The sequence below is a fragment of the Lissotriton helveticus genome, chromosome 1_2 (genome assembly GCF_964261635.1).
Source record: "Lissotriton helveticus chromosome 1_2, aLisHel1.1, whole genome shotgun sequence".
Taxonomy (NCBI): domain Eukaryota; kingdom Metazoa; phylum Chordata; class Amphibia; order Caudata; family Salamandridae; genus Lissotriton; species Lissotriton helveticus.
This window is the reverse complement of record NC_136058.1, coordinates 348,834,570-348,851,761: the sequence shown is the minus strand read 5'-3', so window position 1 is coordinate 348,851,761 and position 17,192 is coordinate 348,834,570. Positions and strand designations below refer to the sequence as shown.

Genomic DNA, 17,192 nt, shown 5'->3' with positions numbered 1-17,192 from the left:
TACATTTCAATTCATCTTTGCATGATAACTTCAGAAAACTTTCTTTTGATCGGTCAGCTCTGAGGCTCCGTGCTGCCGCTGTGCTGTTTATCACAATGCGGGTCACGGGAGAATTATTCTTACATGCATGAACAAACTCAAACAACACACACACACAAAAAGTATCAGAAGCCAAATGATCTAGTCTACCTCTGGTATGCTGGAATACCAGTAATCTGAGGCTGTTCTTTGTATGGACTCTGATCTTCACCCACCAATAGGGTGACCAACTCGCATGGGTGCAAATTCAGGACAGTGAGTGTAAAAATTCAGGACAAAGGGTCCAAATTCAGGACACAAATTCTGTACAGGACATCAAAATACAGGACAGAAATTTGGGACAAAAGGTACGTTTTACAGACACATCGGAGGTGGTCGCGCAATAGTATATAACTAAGTAAATAGACAACAAACATAAGTAAAAGTCAAAATAAGTTTAGATTAAGTTGACAATCGTGCACTTCAGTTTTTCAGTATGTGCACAGCTTTGAGCAACTGTGCAGGTCTTTTTGTGGTATTTCACATTATCATAATCTATTTATATGGTTACTGCACTGGGTTGTCCAGTCTGATATTTTGTTTACAGTTCATGGACCTGAGCAGGCATGTTTGCTGAGAGTCTGCTGAGAGTCTGGAAGATCTGCTCGGATGGACTTTGCCAATGTAGCGATGTCCTTTGTGAAGGTACCTTTCACGACAGATGCTATAGTTGTGTTGAATATCTGTTTATCTGTTTATTATACATATAAAAAATAAATAAATAAATTATTTAGGAAAAAAATGTTCTGCCTACATGCTAGAGCTGCTGTTGTTTAACTTTGCATAAATTAAAACCAGTCTGGGGGATTGTGTCTGCAGAATAAAATGTCTACTGGTCACCATATCATGGCGGTCAGCTGGTATTTTGCTTTTGACAAAAGTACTTCTGCTGCACTGCTGGAAGCATGGTCGACAATTCATGGTTGGGGAGGAAGGGCCTCTACTGACCCACTGGGCTGCCTGCCATACTTTCAAAGACCCCCCAAAGTCCCACGGTAACACTGTTCATTACAGTGAACTGCTGGGACCCGTGCATTATTGTGGTTGACCTGAAAAGGTACCTAAAACCCAGTCACCTAATACGCATAGTCCAACATCGGCAGATGAGATCGTCATTGCTTTCTATGGGCACATTTTGATTTTTCTTTAAAAAAATATATATATATTAAAAATAATACATCTTGGTCCTCTCAAAAACGTTTTTGTTGTTTAAATCATTAAAGTATTCCTTTCACTAAATTGGATTGTGGATTTCATGTGTTGCACGCTTTACCTTTAAAGTTGTTTTGGTCCCACAGACGAATCGTTGCAAACCCGGTAACATAATCGCTAATGTGTTCTTGCATTGTATAACAAATGTAATAAAATACTTTGAGATTAAAATAAAATACTTTTACTTTGAGGAGCGTGTTGCTTACTTTGAGGGAGTTTATGCACAACTTGCCCATCAGTTTACAATCCAATTTCTTATGCAGGACCTAGAACATCGAGACAAATGCAGAATGCCAAGCCCTGGGCAGATTCGTGAGAAGGCACCCCCCCTGCTGTAACTACCCCAGGGCCCATTGTCATTCTGTATGAGACAATCAGCCTCAGTCAGAATGACAATGGCCCAGTCCTCAGTCTCTGCGAGGGCGGGAAGGGGCTGCCGCAGCCTTTGTAGTCAAAGAGAGAAGTGCGAGCAATTTAAACTCCTAGGGCGTCTCCAGGGGAACAGCACAGGTTGCTGCCATCCCCCAAAAATACGGACAAATGGTGTTCATTAAAGGAATGATAATGGACAATGGACAACATGCCCAACTTACGGACAGTCCGTGAAATTTACGGATGGTTGGTCACCCTACCCACCAAGGTGGCATGCTCCATCATCCGGCCTGCTCCTCACCGAGGATAGCTGGTTCGGGGCTAGCAGCCCCCTAGAGGAGATTTGGTGTATTCTCAGCCTCTAATTATTGTTATTGCTGTTGTTGGAATCCTTTGTTAATAAGCGACCCCCACAGGCTCCGTATATGGTTTAAAATGACCTAGGATTCAACTATTCCAGCTTTACAGCGATCTTTTGTGGTAAGGTTATAACTTAGATGAACTCCAAGGGTAGTTATTATCTCTGGTGATCATATTCTGGTCAACATGTTTCCGCCACATTGAGCGCTCCTTCTTTCAGGCCTTCTTCAGGTTATAGTGTAATGGTTGTACAGAGGACCACTAAACTGTCTTCTGAATATGTATGTGCAGTAGTATCTAAAGATGGGGGTTGTATGTGAATATAAAAATGGCAAACCAGTGCAGGTTGTGTGGTTTCTCAGTCAGCTGATAACCTAACAGTAAAGGGGCCCTAAAGGAGAAGGTAATGGTGTACCAATGGGTATTCCTATACCTCATGAGTGCTGAGCCATGGCCAGATAAACATGCATTAGGTCATTCAGCCACCAAGGAAACAATTTGAACAAGCCGGGTGTGCCAACTGAACAGAGGGCCTGGATCACTGCATCTGTTCTGAGCCAATATGAAAACGTCTAATGTGCAGCTACAAAAATGACATTTGGAGCGGTGGCAGGCGTTTTTGACATATGTTGGCATCAAAGAGTAACTAACAATGGAGTGATGTTGCAGGCACACACTGCCCTACAACTGTTTTGGGTGGAAGTTGATCGAACACCCTATACAAAGGGCAGACATGCACTCCATCCAGACACACAACTAACAAGCATGCCATCTTACGAAAGTAGAGTCACCACACAAGCACAGACCACCGCAAGAGACAATCTAATGGAGACAAAAAACGCTCGCAAATTGACAAACACAATTGCTAACAAAGTTATCAAGTATTTTAAACCCACTTTTCTTCAAAATGACCGCTTTTTGACATTCTTCATTTAAAAAAACTATGATTTTCAAATCCCCCCTAAATAGTTTTCTTTTCGCTTTCATTTTCAACTGAAAAGTGACGTCAGAGTGTGACAGAGTGCTTTCAGTAACATTCTAAGAAAGAGAAATAATCATTTCAACCCCCCCCCATACAAACCGGTGGTGACGAAGCCTCGCGACAGGTAAACACTCACCACAAACACATGCACACAGGCCAGTGCTGAGGGAGCTAGTGGCTGTCGCGCCATCTATCACTGGTAAGAAATAAACATGCATTGCCAAAGCCAATAGCTCTGTGGTCAATGTGCTAATGCATGCAGTGTTAGCACACGAGAGCGAGACAGCAGAGATGGAGGGTCACAACAGTAAAATAGTTCTCCTGCAGTTAAGTGCAAGGATTGGAGTGCAGGAGGAAGGATACAGCCGCACAGCCAATAGCATTATGTGAAAGGTAAATACTCCATTGAGCTAAGATGAGTTTGACAAAGTCTTGAGCCAATGGCTGCAAGAGGCGGGTTTAAGATAGCCAATGGCTGGAAAGAGAGAGTCAAAGGTAAAGCTATGTATGTTGTTAACAATGGGTCAGATCGACAAGGGCGCTGTCAAACCCAGACTACCCAATGTTCTGACTTTGAGAATGCCAGGTTGACCAACAGCATGAGCGTCTCCAGTGCCATAGTGTACCTTCCATTAGTGCAGCAGGTGCAGTGGCACCAGGGTCAGTGGTTTGAGGGTCCCATGATGAATGCAGTGCTGTCCATTATGTGCCACCACTACCTCTTTTAAACACAGACAGAAGGCAAAGACGTTTGAAGGCATGGGCAGAGTGGGATCTGGCCAAGGGCCCCAGCCTTTGAGGGGCCCCCTTAGAACCAGCTCTGTTCTGCAGAGTCTTGCCCTGATGACCTTGAATAATTATTAAACAGGTTGTTTTAAATACTGGTTTTTATTTCAAATATGCTTGATGAGTCAGAGTCTATTCCAGACATTTTGCAGAGAAATGCTCTGTTTCGTTTTCATGCAACATCCATAAAAAGGTTCTGTTAGATCAAAACAGGAGCTCACATATGAGAAATGGGAGGTTTGTCACAGAGATTATTTGCAGCAATATTGTGAGCAACTGCTGTGTTAAAATATTAAAAGCACACGTCACTATCCCTGAATATAGATTAAAAACATTGAGAATTTGGACAAGTGTGCCTGTGCGCTGTCAGTGACCTGGCCAAAGAGGGCACAAAAGAGCTGAAAGTGGATCACAAATCCAAACCTGCTCCAAACAGGGGCTCCCAAAAAGTGATTATCCCTGGGCCCCCAAAATGCTTAAGTTGTCCCTGACAGGAAGTGCATTTTGAGATAGGCCACCGGGGCGCAGGGGCGTCCAGCGTGATCCATTGGGTCACCCTGTATGTGCCTGGTAGCTAGGCTGCAGCTGCGTCCTGCCAGGACTGCTGGGGGCGCTGTGCAGCTGGCACTGACAGGCACCCACTCACCGATACAGAGGGGGGCTCTGTGAGTCTGCCACTCACAGACACCCACGCACCCATGCAGAGGGCAGCTCTGTGAGTCTGCCACTGACAGACACCCACGCACCCATGCAGAGGGCAGCTCTGTGAGTCTGCCACTGACAGACACCCACGCACCCATGCAGAGGGCAGCTCTGTGAGTCTGCCACTGACAGACACCCACGCACCCATGCAGAGGGCAGCTCTGTGAGTCTGCCACTGACAGACACCCATGCACCCATGCAGAGGGCAGCTCTGTGAGTCTGCCACTGACAGACACCCACGCACCCATGCAGAGGGCAGCTCTGTGAGTCTGCCACTGACAGACACCCACGCACCCATGCAGAGGGCAGCTCTGTGAGTCTGCCACTGACAGACACCCACGCACCCATGCAGAGGGCAGCTCTGTGAGTCTGCCACTGACAGACACCCATGCACCCATGCAGAGGGCAGCTCTGTGAGTCTGCCACTGACAGACACCCACGCACCCATGCAGAGGGCAGCTCTGTGAGTCTGCCACTGACAGACACCCACGCACCCATGCAGAGGGCAGCTCTGTGAGTCTGCCACTGACAGACACCCACGCACCCATGCAGAGGGCAGCTCTGTGAGTCTGCCACTGACAGACACCCACGCACCCATGCAGAGGGCAGCTCTGTGAGTCTGCCACTGACAGACACCCACGCACCCATGCAGAGGGCAGCTCTGTGAGTCTGCCACTGACAGACACCCATGCACCCATGCAGAGGGCAGCTCTGTGAGTCTGCCACTGACAGACACCCACGCACCCATGCAGAGGGCAGCTCTGTGAGTCTGCCACTGACAGACACCCATGCACCCATGCAGAGGGCAGCTCTGTGAGTCTGCCACTGACAGACACCCACGCACCCATGCAGAGGGCAGCTCTGTGAGTCTGCCACTGACAGACACCCACGCACCCATGCAGAGGGCAGCTCTGTGAGTCTGCCACTGACAGACACCCACGCACCCATGCAGAGGGCAGCTCTGTGAGTCTGCCACTGACAGACACCCACGCACCCATGCAGAGGGCAGCTCTGTGAGTCTGCCACTGACAGACACCCATGCACCCATGCAGAGGGCAGCTCTGTGAGTCTGCCACTGACAGACACCCACGCACCCATGCAGAGGGCAGCTCTGTGAGTCTGCCACTGACAGACACCCATGCACCCATGCAGAGGGCAGCTCTGTGAGTCTGCCACTGACAGACACCCACGCACCCATGCAGAGGGCAGCTCTGTGAGTCTGCCACTGACAGACACCCATGCACCCATGCAGAGGGCAGCTCTGTGAGTCTGCCACTGACAGACACCCACGCACCCATGCAGAGGGCAGCTCTGTGAGTCTGCCACTGACAGACACCCACGCACCCATGCAGAGGGCAGCTCTGTGAGTCTGCCACTGACAGACACCCACGCACCCATGCAGAGGGCAGCTCTGTGAGTCTGCCACTGACAGACACCCACGCACCCATGCAGAGGGCAGCTCTGTGAGTCTGCCACTGACAGACACCCATGCACCCATGCAGAGGGCAGCTCTGTGAGTCTGCCACTGACAGACACCCACGCACCCATGCAGAGGGCAGCTCTGTGAGTCTGCCACTGACAGACACCCATGCACCCATGCAGAGGGCAGCTCTGTGAGTCTGCCACTGACAGACACCCACGCACCCATGCAGAGGGCAGCTCTGTGAGTCTGCCACTGACAGACACCCATGCACCCATGCAGAGGGCAGCTCTGTGAGTCTGCCACTGACAGACACCCACGCACCCATGCAGAGGGCAGCTCTGTGAGTCTGCCACTGACAGACACCCACGCACCCATGCAGAGGGCAGCTCTGTGAGTCTGCCACTGACAGACACCCACGCACCCATGCAGAGGGCAGCTCTGTGAGTCTGCCACTGACAGACACCCATGCACCCATGCAGAGGGCAGCTCTGTGAGTCTGCCACTGACAGACACCCATGCACCCATGCAGAGGGCAGCTCTGTGAGTCTGCCACTGACAGACACCCATGCACCCATGCAGAGGGCAGCTCTGTGAGTCTGCCACTGACAGACACCCACGCACCCATGCAGAGGGCAGCTCTGTGAGTCTGCCACTGACAGACACCCACGCACCCATGCAGAGGGCAGCTCTGTGAGTCTGCCACTGACAGACACCCACGCACCCATGCAGAGGGCAGCTCTGTGAGTCTGCCACTGACAGACACCCATGCACCCATGCAGAGGGCAGCTCTGTGAGTCTGCCACTGACAGACACCCACGCACCCATGCAGAGGGCAGCTCTGTGAGTCTGCCACTGACAGACACCCACGCACCCATGCAGAGGGCAGCTCTGTGAGTCTGCCACTGACAGACACCCATGCACCCATGCAGAGGGCAGCTCTGTGAGTCTGCCACTGACAGACACCCACGCACCCATGCAGAGGGCAGCTCTGTGAGTCTGCCACTGACAGACACCCACGCACCCATGCAGAGGGCAGCTCTGTGAGTCTGCCACTGACAGACACCCATGCACCCATGCAGAGGGCAGCTCTGTGAGTCTGCCACTGACAGACACCCACGCACCCATGCAGAGGGCAGCTCTGTGAGTCTGCCACTGACAGACACCCACGCACCCATGCAGAGGGCAGCTCTGTGAGTCTGCCACTGACAGACACCCACGCACCCATGCAGAGGGCAGCTCTGTGAGTCTGCCACTGACAGACACCCACGCACCCATGCAGAGGGCAGCTCTGTGAGTCTGCCACTGACAGACACCCACGCACCCATGCAGAGGGCAGCTCTGTGAGTCTGCCACTGACAGACACCCATGCACCCATGCAGAGGGCAGCTCTGTGAGTCTGCCACTGACAGACACCCACGCACCCATGCAGAGGGCAGCTCTGTGAGTCTGCCACTGACAGACACCCACGCACCCATGCAGAGGGCAGCTCTGTGAGTCTGCCACTGACAGACACCCACGCACCCATGCAGAGGGCAGCTCTGTGAGTCTGCCACTGACAGACACCCACGCACCCATGCAGAGGGCAGCTCTGTGAGTCTGCCACTGACAGACACCCACGCACCCATGCAGAGGGCAGCTCTGTGAGTCTGCCACTGACAGACACCCATGCACCCATGCAGAGGGCAGCTCTGTGAGTCTGCCACTGACAGACACCCACGCACCCATGCAGAGGGCAGCTCTGTGAGTCTGCCACTGACAGACACCCACGCACCCATGCAGAGGGCAGCTCTGTGAGTCTGCCACTGACAGACACCCATGCACCCATGCAGAGGGCAGCTCTGTGAGTCTGCCACTGACAGACACCCACGCACCCATGCAGAGGGCAGCTCTGTGAGTCTGCCACTGACAGACACCCATGCACCCATGCAGAGGGCAGCTCTGTGAGTCTGCCACTGACAGACACCCACGCACCCATGCAGAGGGCAGCTCTGTGAGTCTGCCACTGACAGACACCCACGCACCCATGCAGAGGGCAGCTCTGTGAGTCTGCCACTGACAGACACCCATGCACCCATGCAGAGGGCAGCTCTGTGAGTCTGCCACTGACAGACACCCACGCACCCATGCAGAGGGCAGCTCTGTGAGTCTGCCACTGACAGACACCCATGCACCCATGCAGAGGGCAGCTCTGTGAGTCTGCCACTGACAGACACCCACGCACCCATGCAGAGGGCAGCTCTGTGAGTCTGCCACTGACAGACACCCATGCACCCATGCAGAGGGCAGCTCTGTGAGTCTGCCACTGACAGACACCCATGCACCCATGCAGAGGGCAGCTCTGTGAGTCTGCCACTGACAGACACCCACGCACCCATGCAGAGGGCAGCTCTGTGAGTCTGCCACTGACAGACACCCATGCACCCATGCAGAGGGCAGCTCTGTGAGTCTGCCACTGACAGACACCCACGCACCCATGCAGAGGGCAGCTCTGTGAGTCTGCCACTGACAGACACCCACGCACCCATGCAGAGGGCAGCTCTGTGAGTCTGCCACTGACAGACACCCATGCACCCATGCAGAGGGCAGCTCTGTGAGTCTGCCACTGACAGACACCCACGCACCCATGCAGAGGGCAGCTCTGTGAGTCTGCCACTGACAGACACCCACGCACCCATGCAGAGGGCAGCTCTGTGAGTCTGCCACTGACAGACACCCACGCACCCATGCAGAGGGCAGCTCTGTGAGTCTGCCACTGACAGACACCCATGCACCCATGCAGAGGGCAGCTCTGTGAGTCTGCCACTGACAGACACCCACGCACCCATGCAGAGGGCAGCTCTGCGAGTCTGCCACTGACAGACACCCACGCACCCATGCAGAGGGCAGCTCTGTGAGTCTGCCACTGACAGACACCCACGCACCCATGCAGAGGGCAGCTCTGTGAGTCTGCCACTGACAGACACCCACGCACCCATGCAGAGGGCAGCTCTGTGAGTCTGCCACTGACAGACACCCATGCACCCATGCAGAGGGCAGCTCTGTGAGTCTGCCACTGACAGACACCCATGTACCGATGCAGCGGTTGGATGCTGACAACCCTTGAAAGACCACAGACCCGCAACCTCCGCATAAATGAACCCAGCGGGCATGTCTGATTCCTCAAGGATCACGTGAACAAAATAGCCTGATCTGGAGGTTTAAACAAACAGATGTGATTTTTTTTTGTTTAAAAAGCTTTATTGAGTAGAAATAATGCAATGTAAAACATCATTACATCTGCAAACAATGCCAAATAAGTGGAATAAAACTACAACAAATAATGCAAATCGGAAAAGAACCCGCCCCCCCCAAAAAGGGGAAATTCATATACCAATGAACAGTGCTTTTATGAGTTTTTTTTTTGTTTTAAGTGGGGAGAAAGAAAGAAAGAAAAAGGGGGGGAAACAGATGTGATTTTAAAGTTTAAAATTCCACTAAAGTCTACAAAAGAATGTGGGCTGCCTGGTAGCGTTACACGAGTGAGACTCACTCGCAATGAGTGAGACGTGGAATATATATCGTGCCTTGAATCAGCCGGTAGATTCAAATGTTCATACACACGCTCGCACGCACACACACAAGCGTTCTCACGGACCCACGCACGCACACATACACACACTCTCTCTCTCTGCTGGAAATTAATAAACGTAAGGGGACAATGAGGATCAGATGCCTTTACACTATGAATGCCAATATTAGATGATTGTTAGTTAAACCGATGTACCAGTTAGAAAAAAACACACGCACACTCGCTTCACACGCAGGCACGCACGCGCACACACACGCACACATCTGCCCACCTTCGCTGTCCCAGGCTCCTGCCCACATATCAGAAAGTGTCAGCATAAAGTCTAGGGGCATAGATACAATAACTGGCGCATCCCTGCAAATCAGCAGGGATGCGCAAGTTATTGTGCGCCACAGCTCCGCCATCATGGATGCGGCGCATGTACAATGTGGCGCACCATGGTGCAAAAAAAAGTGACGCATTGCTGGAGTTGCGTCGCAAGCGCGACGCAGCTCCAGCAATGCTCTGGGAGCCATTTCTAGTTAATGCTGCGTCAATCCTTACGCCCGCTTCAGGCAGACACAGGGTTTTGATGCAGCATGGACCTAAAAGTGGCTGATTTCACTCAGCTACTTTTAGGAGGAGTTCCTGCGCCGGAATGCCCCCCCATGCACAGGAACGCCTACATGTGGCGCAGGGCATTACAACGTGACGCATCTCCCAGATGCGTCACGTTGTAAGTACCCCTGCACCATGGAGCAGGATTTGCGTCGCCGCTGCGTCACAAAAGTAACGCAACGTCGACTTAAATGAGGCGCAATGGGCTTGTAAATCTGCCCCTAAGCATTTAATACACGTTTGCAAGCCCCAGAAGAAAAACAAACAAATTACATTCAACATAAGTTGAAACATTGCTTCGCACTTTAAAGTGATTATGAATGCATGACAAGAATTAAAATCAGCAGCTTTTTCACGTACAAGTTGCCTGGCCCTGCAGACCACAGAGAGGGGCTCAGCAGGGAGTGAGTCCCCGCACATTGTTAAATATATACAGAAGATGGTTCCAGTGGGTAAGCCGCCTTGGGAATTCGTTAAATAATAAAATAACACATTCTGTTTCTGGTGCCTTCTTCCTTCCCAAGTCTCCAGTCTCCATTCCCTTCAGCTATCATTTTCTCACATAAAACATTAGAAAATTTTGCTAAATCAACGAGTTGTGTGCTCTTCTTACCACCTGCCTGCATACAACTGATGACAATGATTTCTTTAAAAAAGTTTTTCCTAACTAAGAAGACATTTTGACACTCATTCTTCATATTTCTAAAAAACATTTCGCATTTCATTTCTACTGTACGCAAATGCCCTGAATAAGCCCAGAAAAACAGTAAACGTTTTTAGGAGATTTAAAAATCTTTTCATATTTATAAATTGTTCTTTCTATATGCTGTAATAATTCTCATACTTCATGTTGTAGACTTTATTTTATAGTTCAGACATTGTTAAAATGTTTATTAGCGATGAAATATGTTTTTACAAAAAAGAGTTCTCCCAGACTGTTGTACTTTTTTTTAAAACAAATTGAATATTTGTAGAAAAAGGAAACATTTGGGATATTTTTTTTACCTAAATTGCTGGTTACCCAATTCGTTATGCGGAGAAACGACAACGTCGTGCTATTTTAACATTTGAATAAAATGTTCAAAATTACAATTGCTTCAAGGTTTGGAGGAGGGCATAGGAGAACCTGAAAAATTATAAGGGAAGAAGGGGTTATATGAAGGGCTGCTGGAATTATGTGGGAGGAGAGGGCCAAATTATGCGGCAGGGTTGAGTAAATTATGCAGCAGGAAAAAGCCTAATTATGTGGCATAATGCATCACATTTTTCAATAGTATTACTTCATTATGTTGTCATTTTTAAACTGGGTAACACTGTATGGGCATTATTTGCACCTCATTAGTACCAGTTTAACCCCTAAATATAGCAATAAACAGCACAAAGGTGACCAGTCCAGCTTTGCAAAGGGACTTCCACTGCACGGCAACACGTGTCGCTGTATTTTTAGTTACTTTTGAACTGTTCGAACTAGAAACAATTTGTTAAATTAAAATCTGCAGGTTATGCGGCAGATGATGGATTATGTGGCAAATGCGGCAAATCTATAATCATGCGAAAATTGCCGCACAGTTGCATAACTGCATTGACCCTGGTTATAGGCATCCCTGTCTCTTTAAGCAGACTGTTCTGCCTCCTGCAAGCAGCGCACCTCCTCGTGATTGGTTGTATCCATCTGAGGCTCATCTGACACTAAACGTTGTTGTTCCATCTCATGGTAGCCCCTCTTCCGGAACCTCCGGCGCCCATAGATGGCCATGGCGATCAGGATGGCCAGAGCGGTGGTGGCTCCCACCGTGATCCCAGCGGCTTCCCCGCCGGAGATCCTGGCATCGGCCCCACTGACCAGCCTCATGGTGCTGCGGGCGTTCTCTGTCTTGGTCAATTTCCACATCTGGGTGCCCGTGACCTTCACCCATGAGCGGTCAGTTTCCGTCAGGACCAGGACGGTGTTGGTGCTGCCCACGCTCATGGCTGGCGGGCGGGAGAAGGGGGGTAGTCGGACTGGGGGCAGAGACCCTCCGGTGAAGAGGCCGGACTTCACGCAGTAGTTAACTTGACATCCATCGCTGATGAGGGCCAAGTGCTGGCTGAAGCCTGAGGGGCATCTCTTCGGGGCATTTGCCTGAACGTTCTGCCCTCCAGTGCTTTGAAGGGACTGGCCATTCTTGGACACTGCCAAAGGGTTCCCGGAGTCGCAGCTAAAGAAGCCCCCAAAGGGGACCGAGTAACGAAACCCCATTTCATAGTCCGCACTGACGCAGACTTTCAAATCATCAAAGAGTTTCAGGGGGTAGTAGCTGACAGGACAGGACTGGGCAGTGGTCAGAGGGTTGAGGCCCTTGCTGCTGAAGAGGCCTCCGAAGAGATATCCTGAGTCTTCGGGGACCTGGCCTTGGGCAACGCACCAGTAGGCATTGAATTGAGCCGTGGACACCCTGAAGACATCCGCACAAACCTTTTTGCAAAATTCAAAAATGAACCACACGCAGTCATCATGGCACTCCAAGCGATAGAACCCTTCGTCCCTGGTCTGGGAGCTGAGTTTGACCGGGGAATAACCCTGGGGACAGGAGAAATCCCCAGTGAGGGGATTCTTGTGCGCCAGACCCTGGCATATGAGACCAGCCTCACTCCCGCTCACCTCGGTGCAGTCCTGATAGGAACCTCCAAAGGTGAAGTTGGTCATCATGCTGTCACAAGAGGCATCGTCAACGTTGGCTTGGAAGTTAAAGTTTGGAGAGGCAGTGTCAGTGCAGCCGGGGTAGGTGTTGGCCTTGTAATACCGGTTCGACGCAGCCTCCACCGTCTTTAGGAGCTTCTTCACGGTTGGCTCAGGTATGTCCGCTAGTGTATGGGGGTTGATGAAGAACTGTAGAGGCAGCCCGGACCGGTCGATGGCCACTAACTGGTTGCTGATACTCTCTTGCCAGGTCTTGAGCGTGATGCCCGGGTAAAAGGGCACCCCACCAATGCTCTCAACCCTAGAGTTGGTGCGGTTAGTAACATAGTTTGCAGTAAACGAGTTTCCATAGCTGGCGTTGAAGCCAAACCCAGCACTGATCTTCGATTCAAAGGCAATCGAGGCCGCGGCAGTGATAGAGCTTCTCATAGACCAGCTGTCCTCCAGGAAGGTGTTCCGGATCTGATCTTCCTGAACCAGGTTTGCCCCCGCATCGACGCTGGTGATGACATGAGTGCCATAGTTCAGAATGAGTATCTCCGCCAGGAAGTTGGCCATGCGGGTCTGGTTGTTTTCCAGGTGATTGGCAATGTTTACCAGTTGGCTCTTGAAGGACGGGTCAAATACAAAGTTGGGCATGGTCTTCACGGTGTAGCGAAGGTTTCTGATCTGGACCCTGGTGGTGAAGGAGCTGTCCCTGACCTGGTGGGTCTTGACCCTCTGGAAGTCGGTGGAGAACTTGCCGTTGATAACAGAAAAAAAGGAGAATTCCTCGTTGATGGAGAAGGCGGTGGAGCTCTTATACTCCTTCCAGCTCGCGACGATCTCTGAGTTCATCTCCAGACTGGTCTGCTTCTGAGGGATCACGAAGACGCCATCAGGGATAATGTAGACACCATCCTCGGAGGTCAAGCAGGAGGTGTAGTCCATGTACATCACTCTCCCCATGTCTAGGTTTCGAAGGTTGTCCCAGCCCCCTCCGGGAAGGACTTCCATGGTGGGGATGTTCTGTGCTTTCCTGCATTCCTGAAGGCCTGGAGACGGGTTGCCTTTGGGTGGTACATCCGTGCCGTGTCCCCATTTCACCAAAGTCAGCAGAGTCCAGAGGAGCCACAACCTCGCTGTGGACAAACCCATGATGGGACCAGCGGCGAATGAGGAAGACACGCAGAATCGTTCAAAGATGTACTGAAACTTCAAGCACTTCTGCTTTCGGGGCTTGAGGGCATGACGGCGAGTGGGAGGTGGAGAGAGCGACCAGAGCGTGGCCGTAAAATACATGTCGTTTTACACCTGTTACACTTACTGCAAATTGCAAGTTTGCAAACTTTTGATAGAAGCACAGAAAGCTATGCAACCTGGTGATAATACTTTTTTTAACACACCCTGTTGAAAAACAAGTAGTCTTTGAAATTTGTCAGTGCCAGCAGGTCCAGTTACCAGTGCTCTGCAGAAGATGTGAAGCAGGGTGGATGGCAGAGCACCTGCCACATTGATCTCACGTGAAATCCCAGTTTTGGGGTGTTGCTTTCCAATACTCATCAACATAAGTTGCGAGTGGAAAAATCTCATGAAAAGAGATATCAAATGTCTTTTTCAACTTCATAAAGCAACCAATGTTCCCAATTTTTCCCTATCACTCATTTTATTATTGAGGTTGCAATATTTTATTGTTGATGATGTCTGGTAGCACCTTTCCTTGCCTGTTTTTAACTGTATTTTGAGTTGTTGGTCCTGGCAGACCCTAGTGCCCTCCAAGACTGAATCCTAAGCTCATGTGCATTCACAAGCAGCTATTGTGCACTTGCGTGTGCAATACGACATCTGCTGTTCACAACTCTTGCATTTGTTCCTTCTTCGATCACCTCTACACATATGTAAATGTAAGTTTGTAAATCTGTATTTTTAAAGCGCGAACTACTCACCCCTATGGGTCTCAAGGCGCTGGGGGTTGTTGTGGAAATTAAGTGAGCTATTGCCCAGAGTCACATGGTGCTGAGCTGAGCTGCCGCAGCCGGGGGATCGAACTATGAGCCCTGTGCTCCGAAGTCAGCTGCCCTGGCCGCTGCACCGCACCGCACCTCTCCACACCACATCACTCCACATCTGAGGCAAAGCCCTAACCTCAAGCTGCCAAAAAGGTTACTTGTTCAGACTTAATTTAGCTCAACTGATGACCCAATGTAGGTCAAATTTACATTTACCCTCAGTGTTTGAGTTTAGAGGGGGTTGAAGAGCACAGATATCCACTAATTTCATGCCCAGTCACAGCCCTTTACCTCATAGGAGTCTTGTGTATTTTTGCAAGACCACCCACAATGGCCAACACATCTTTCACAGAATATAATAAAGCTATAAGCATGATTAGATGCATGGTGATCTCAAGGTATATATGTACCCTAGATAAGATCCCCCTATTCATGTTCCTCCCACCATAAATTATTTTCACAGACGGGCGGCTTACGCAGTGTCCTCTAGAGTGTATGCTATAAAGTGTAGATAAAAAGGTATGGGCTTATTTTTTGTCTATTAAACAAGCAAGAGGAGCCCCTCAGACAAAGGGATGGAGCACCCTATCAGCAGTAAAATCAATTCTTCCCATGGGACAACAAATCCATCACCTATGAATCTTCCCACATTCATTCATCAACCTTCTTTCACACCACAGAGGTATACAGTCAACAATTCATACCAAATCAATATTAAGTCTGCACATAATTTTTATTTTATATTAATTACCACAGAGGAATCAATTATTGACAACTACTTGTGTACATTGCTATACATTCATAATTAACCACAATGTGTTTATGTGTGTGAAAAAAACAGTGTTTCCATAAAGTAGAGGCTTCACATTCCAAGATCTCAGCTATGCATGCATTAACCTCCTCCCCACAATGCGCCACAAACAGTTTTTATAGCAATCATATATCAAAATCATAATTGGTTTAAAAAGGGAGAGCGCACAAGACAAAACCCATACATCTATTAAAATAGTGCAGATCCCTTAAGTCATTGAAAGTAATATGTAATGTCCCTCAAAGAAAATCATCTACCATATCACAAGTTCAGACGGATCCGGCGTGTAAAAAGTACATGAACAGGTTTCGGTTGTTTTTATTGTCTGTTGCCACCTTCTTCAGGACAAAAACAAAAAATATACAATCTCTCACATAAATTCACAAAAATGTTAAAAACCAGTATAAAAAAGTAAGAACAATTACTTCACCATATATTTTTGATGGCATCAATTAATGCTGCTTTCAATTCCAATCACTCACACCGCTGAGAGGGGTCAGCTCAATATTGATTCAATTTTCATTAGAATAGCATCAGTTACAATTCCAAACTCCCCTTTCCACTCACACAGAAAACCCTTAACACTCAGCGTTCAATGAGATAAAAACTTCCACCCCCAACCATCACCTTTGGATCAAAGTGCCAGTAATGGTTCTTTTCTATTTTTCTATTTTTGGTTCAAACCATATAATGTGTTAACGGGGTTGAACATAATTCAGTCAATCTAGGGGAAAGGAAGATATTGTAATATACTTAGGGGCATATCAGCAAAAGCCAGTGATAATTATCGCTAAGCGCACTTAGTGCGAGTATAATTATCACCGGCTATCGCTGGATTATATCGCAGAGATAGCGCGTTATCATCAACGCTTATCTCTAATGCGATAAAAAATCCAGCGATAGCGGAAAAAATGTGCGATTATCGCTGGAAATCCAGCATTAAAAGCACAGTGATAGGCAAATCCTTGTATATAGGGGAGGGTAGGCTTATCCTTACAATCCACCTCCCATAGGATATTACGGCTAAGTAAGATTCAAAGCAGGCGTAATGAAGCCTGCGATAAGCGTGGTTAGCGCTACTTTTTTCATCGCTACGCGGGTTAGCGGCCAGATTGATAATAGGAGAAGGTTTTGCTAGCGACATTTTCCATGTTATTTTAGTAAGGCACGCCCACTTTGCATATCATTAGCGTTGCGACGCTGCGCGTTAAGTAAACGGGCTCTGAGGCATGGGATCAAGCGCTAGCGTGTCCTTGCTGATAGTGCGATAAAATTATCGCTGCTTTTTGCCCGAAAATGGACGCTAAAGCGGCAATAATTTTATCGCGGCCCCTTGATGATATGCCCCTTATGTTTTAAAATTTTTGGCATTAACCCACACTTTTCTCTCCCCCTCACAGTGCCAGTGTGACTTCCATCTTACCTTTCAGGTTCTACAGCTAGAAACATAGGCCTTCCAGTGCCCGTCGTGGGGGGTTGCAACCCAGTATTTGTATCCAGGGGACTTTATCCTCCTTAATCTTATAAATCTTGGACTTCCTTCATCGAGATCTAATCCCAAAGAATTGGTTTGTATCAAAATCGCTTTACTGACTAATCTAATGGAGAGAAAAAAAAATTCTTACCATAGGAG

The 17,192-nt window shown here is 49.1% G+C and overlaps 1 protein-coding gene across 1 annotated transcript; it reads right to left on the bottom strand.

Annotated features, from left to right (window-relative positions):
* Positions 1-10,924: 10,924 nt before the first annotated feature.
* Positions 10,925-13,913, bottom strand: LOC144803975 (macrophage-expressed gene 1 protein-like). Its single transcript, XM_078671889.1, has one exon. It carries the CDS (start codon positions 13,895-13,897, stop codon positions 11,693-11,695), a length of 2,205 nt encoding a protein of 734 aa, XP_078528015.1. The 5' UTR covers positions 13,898-13,913; the 3' UTR covers positions 10,925-11,692.
* Between the last annotated feature and the right edge of the window lie 3,279 nt (positions 13,914-17,192).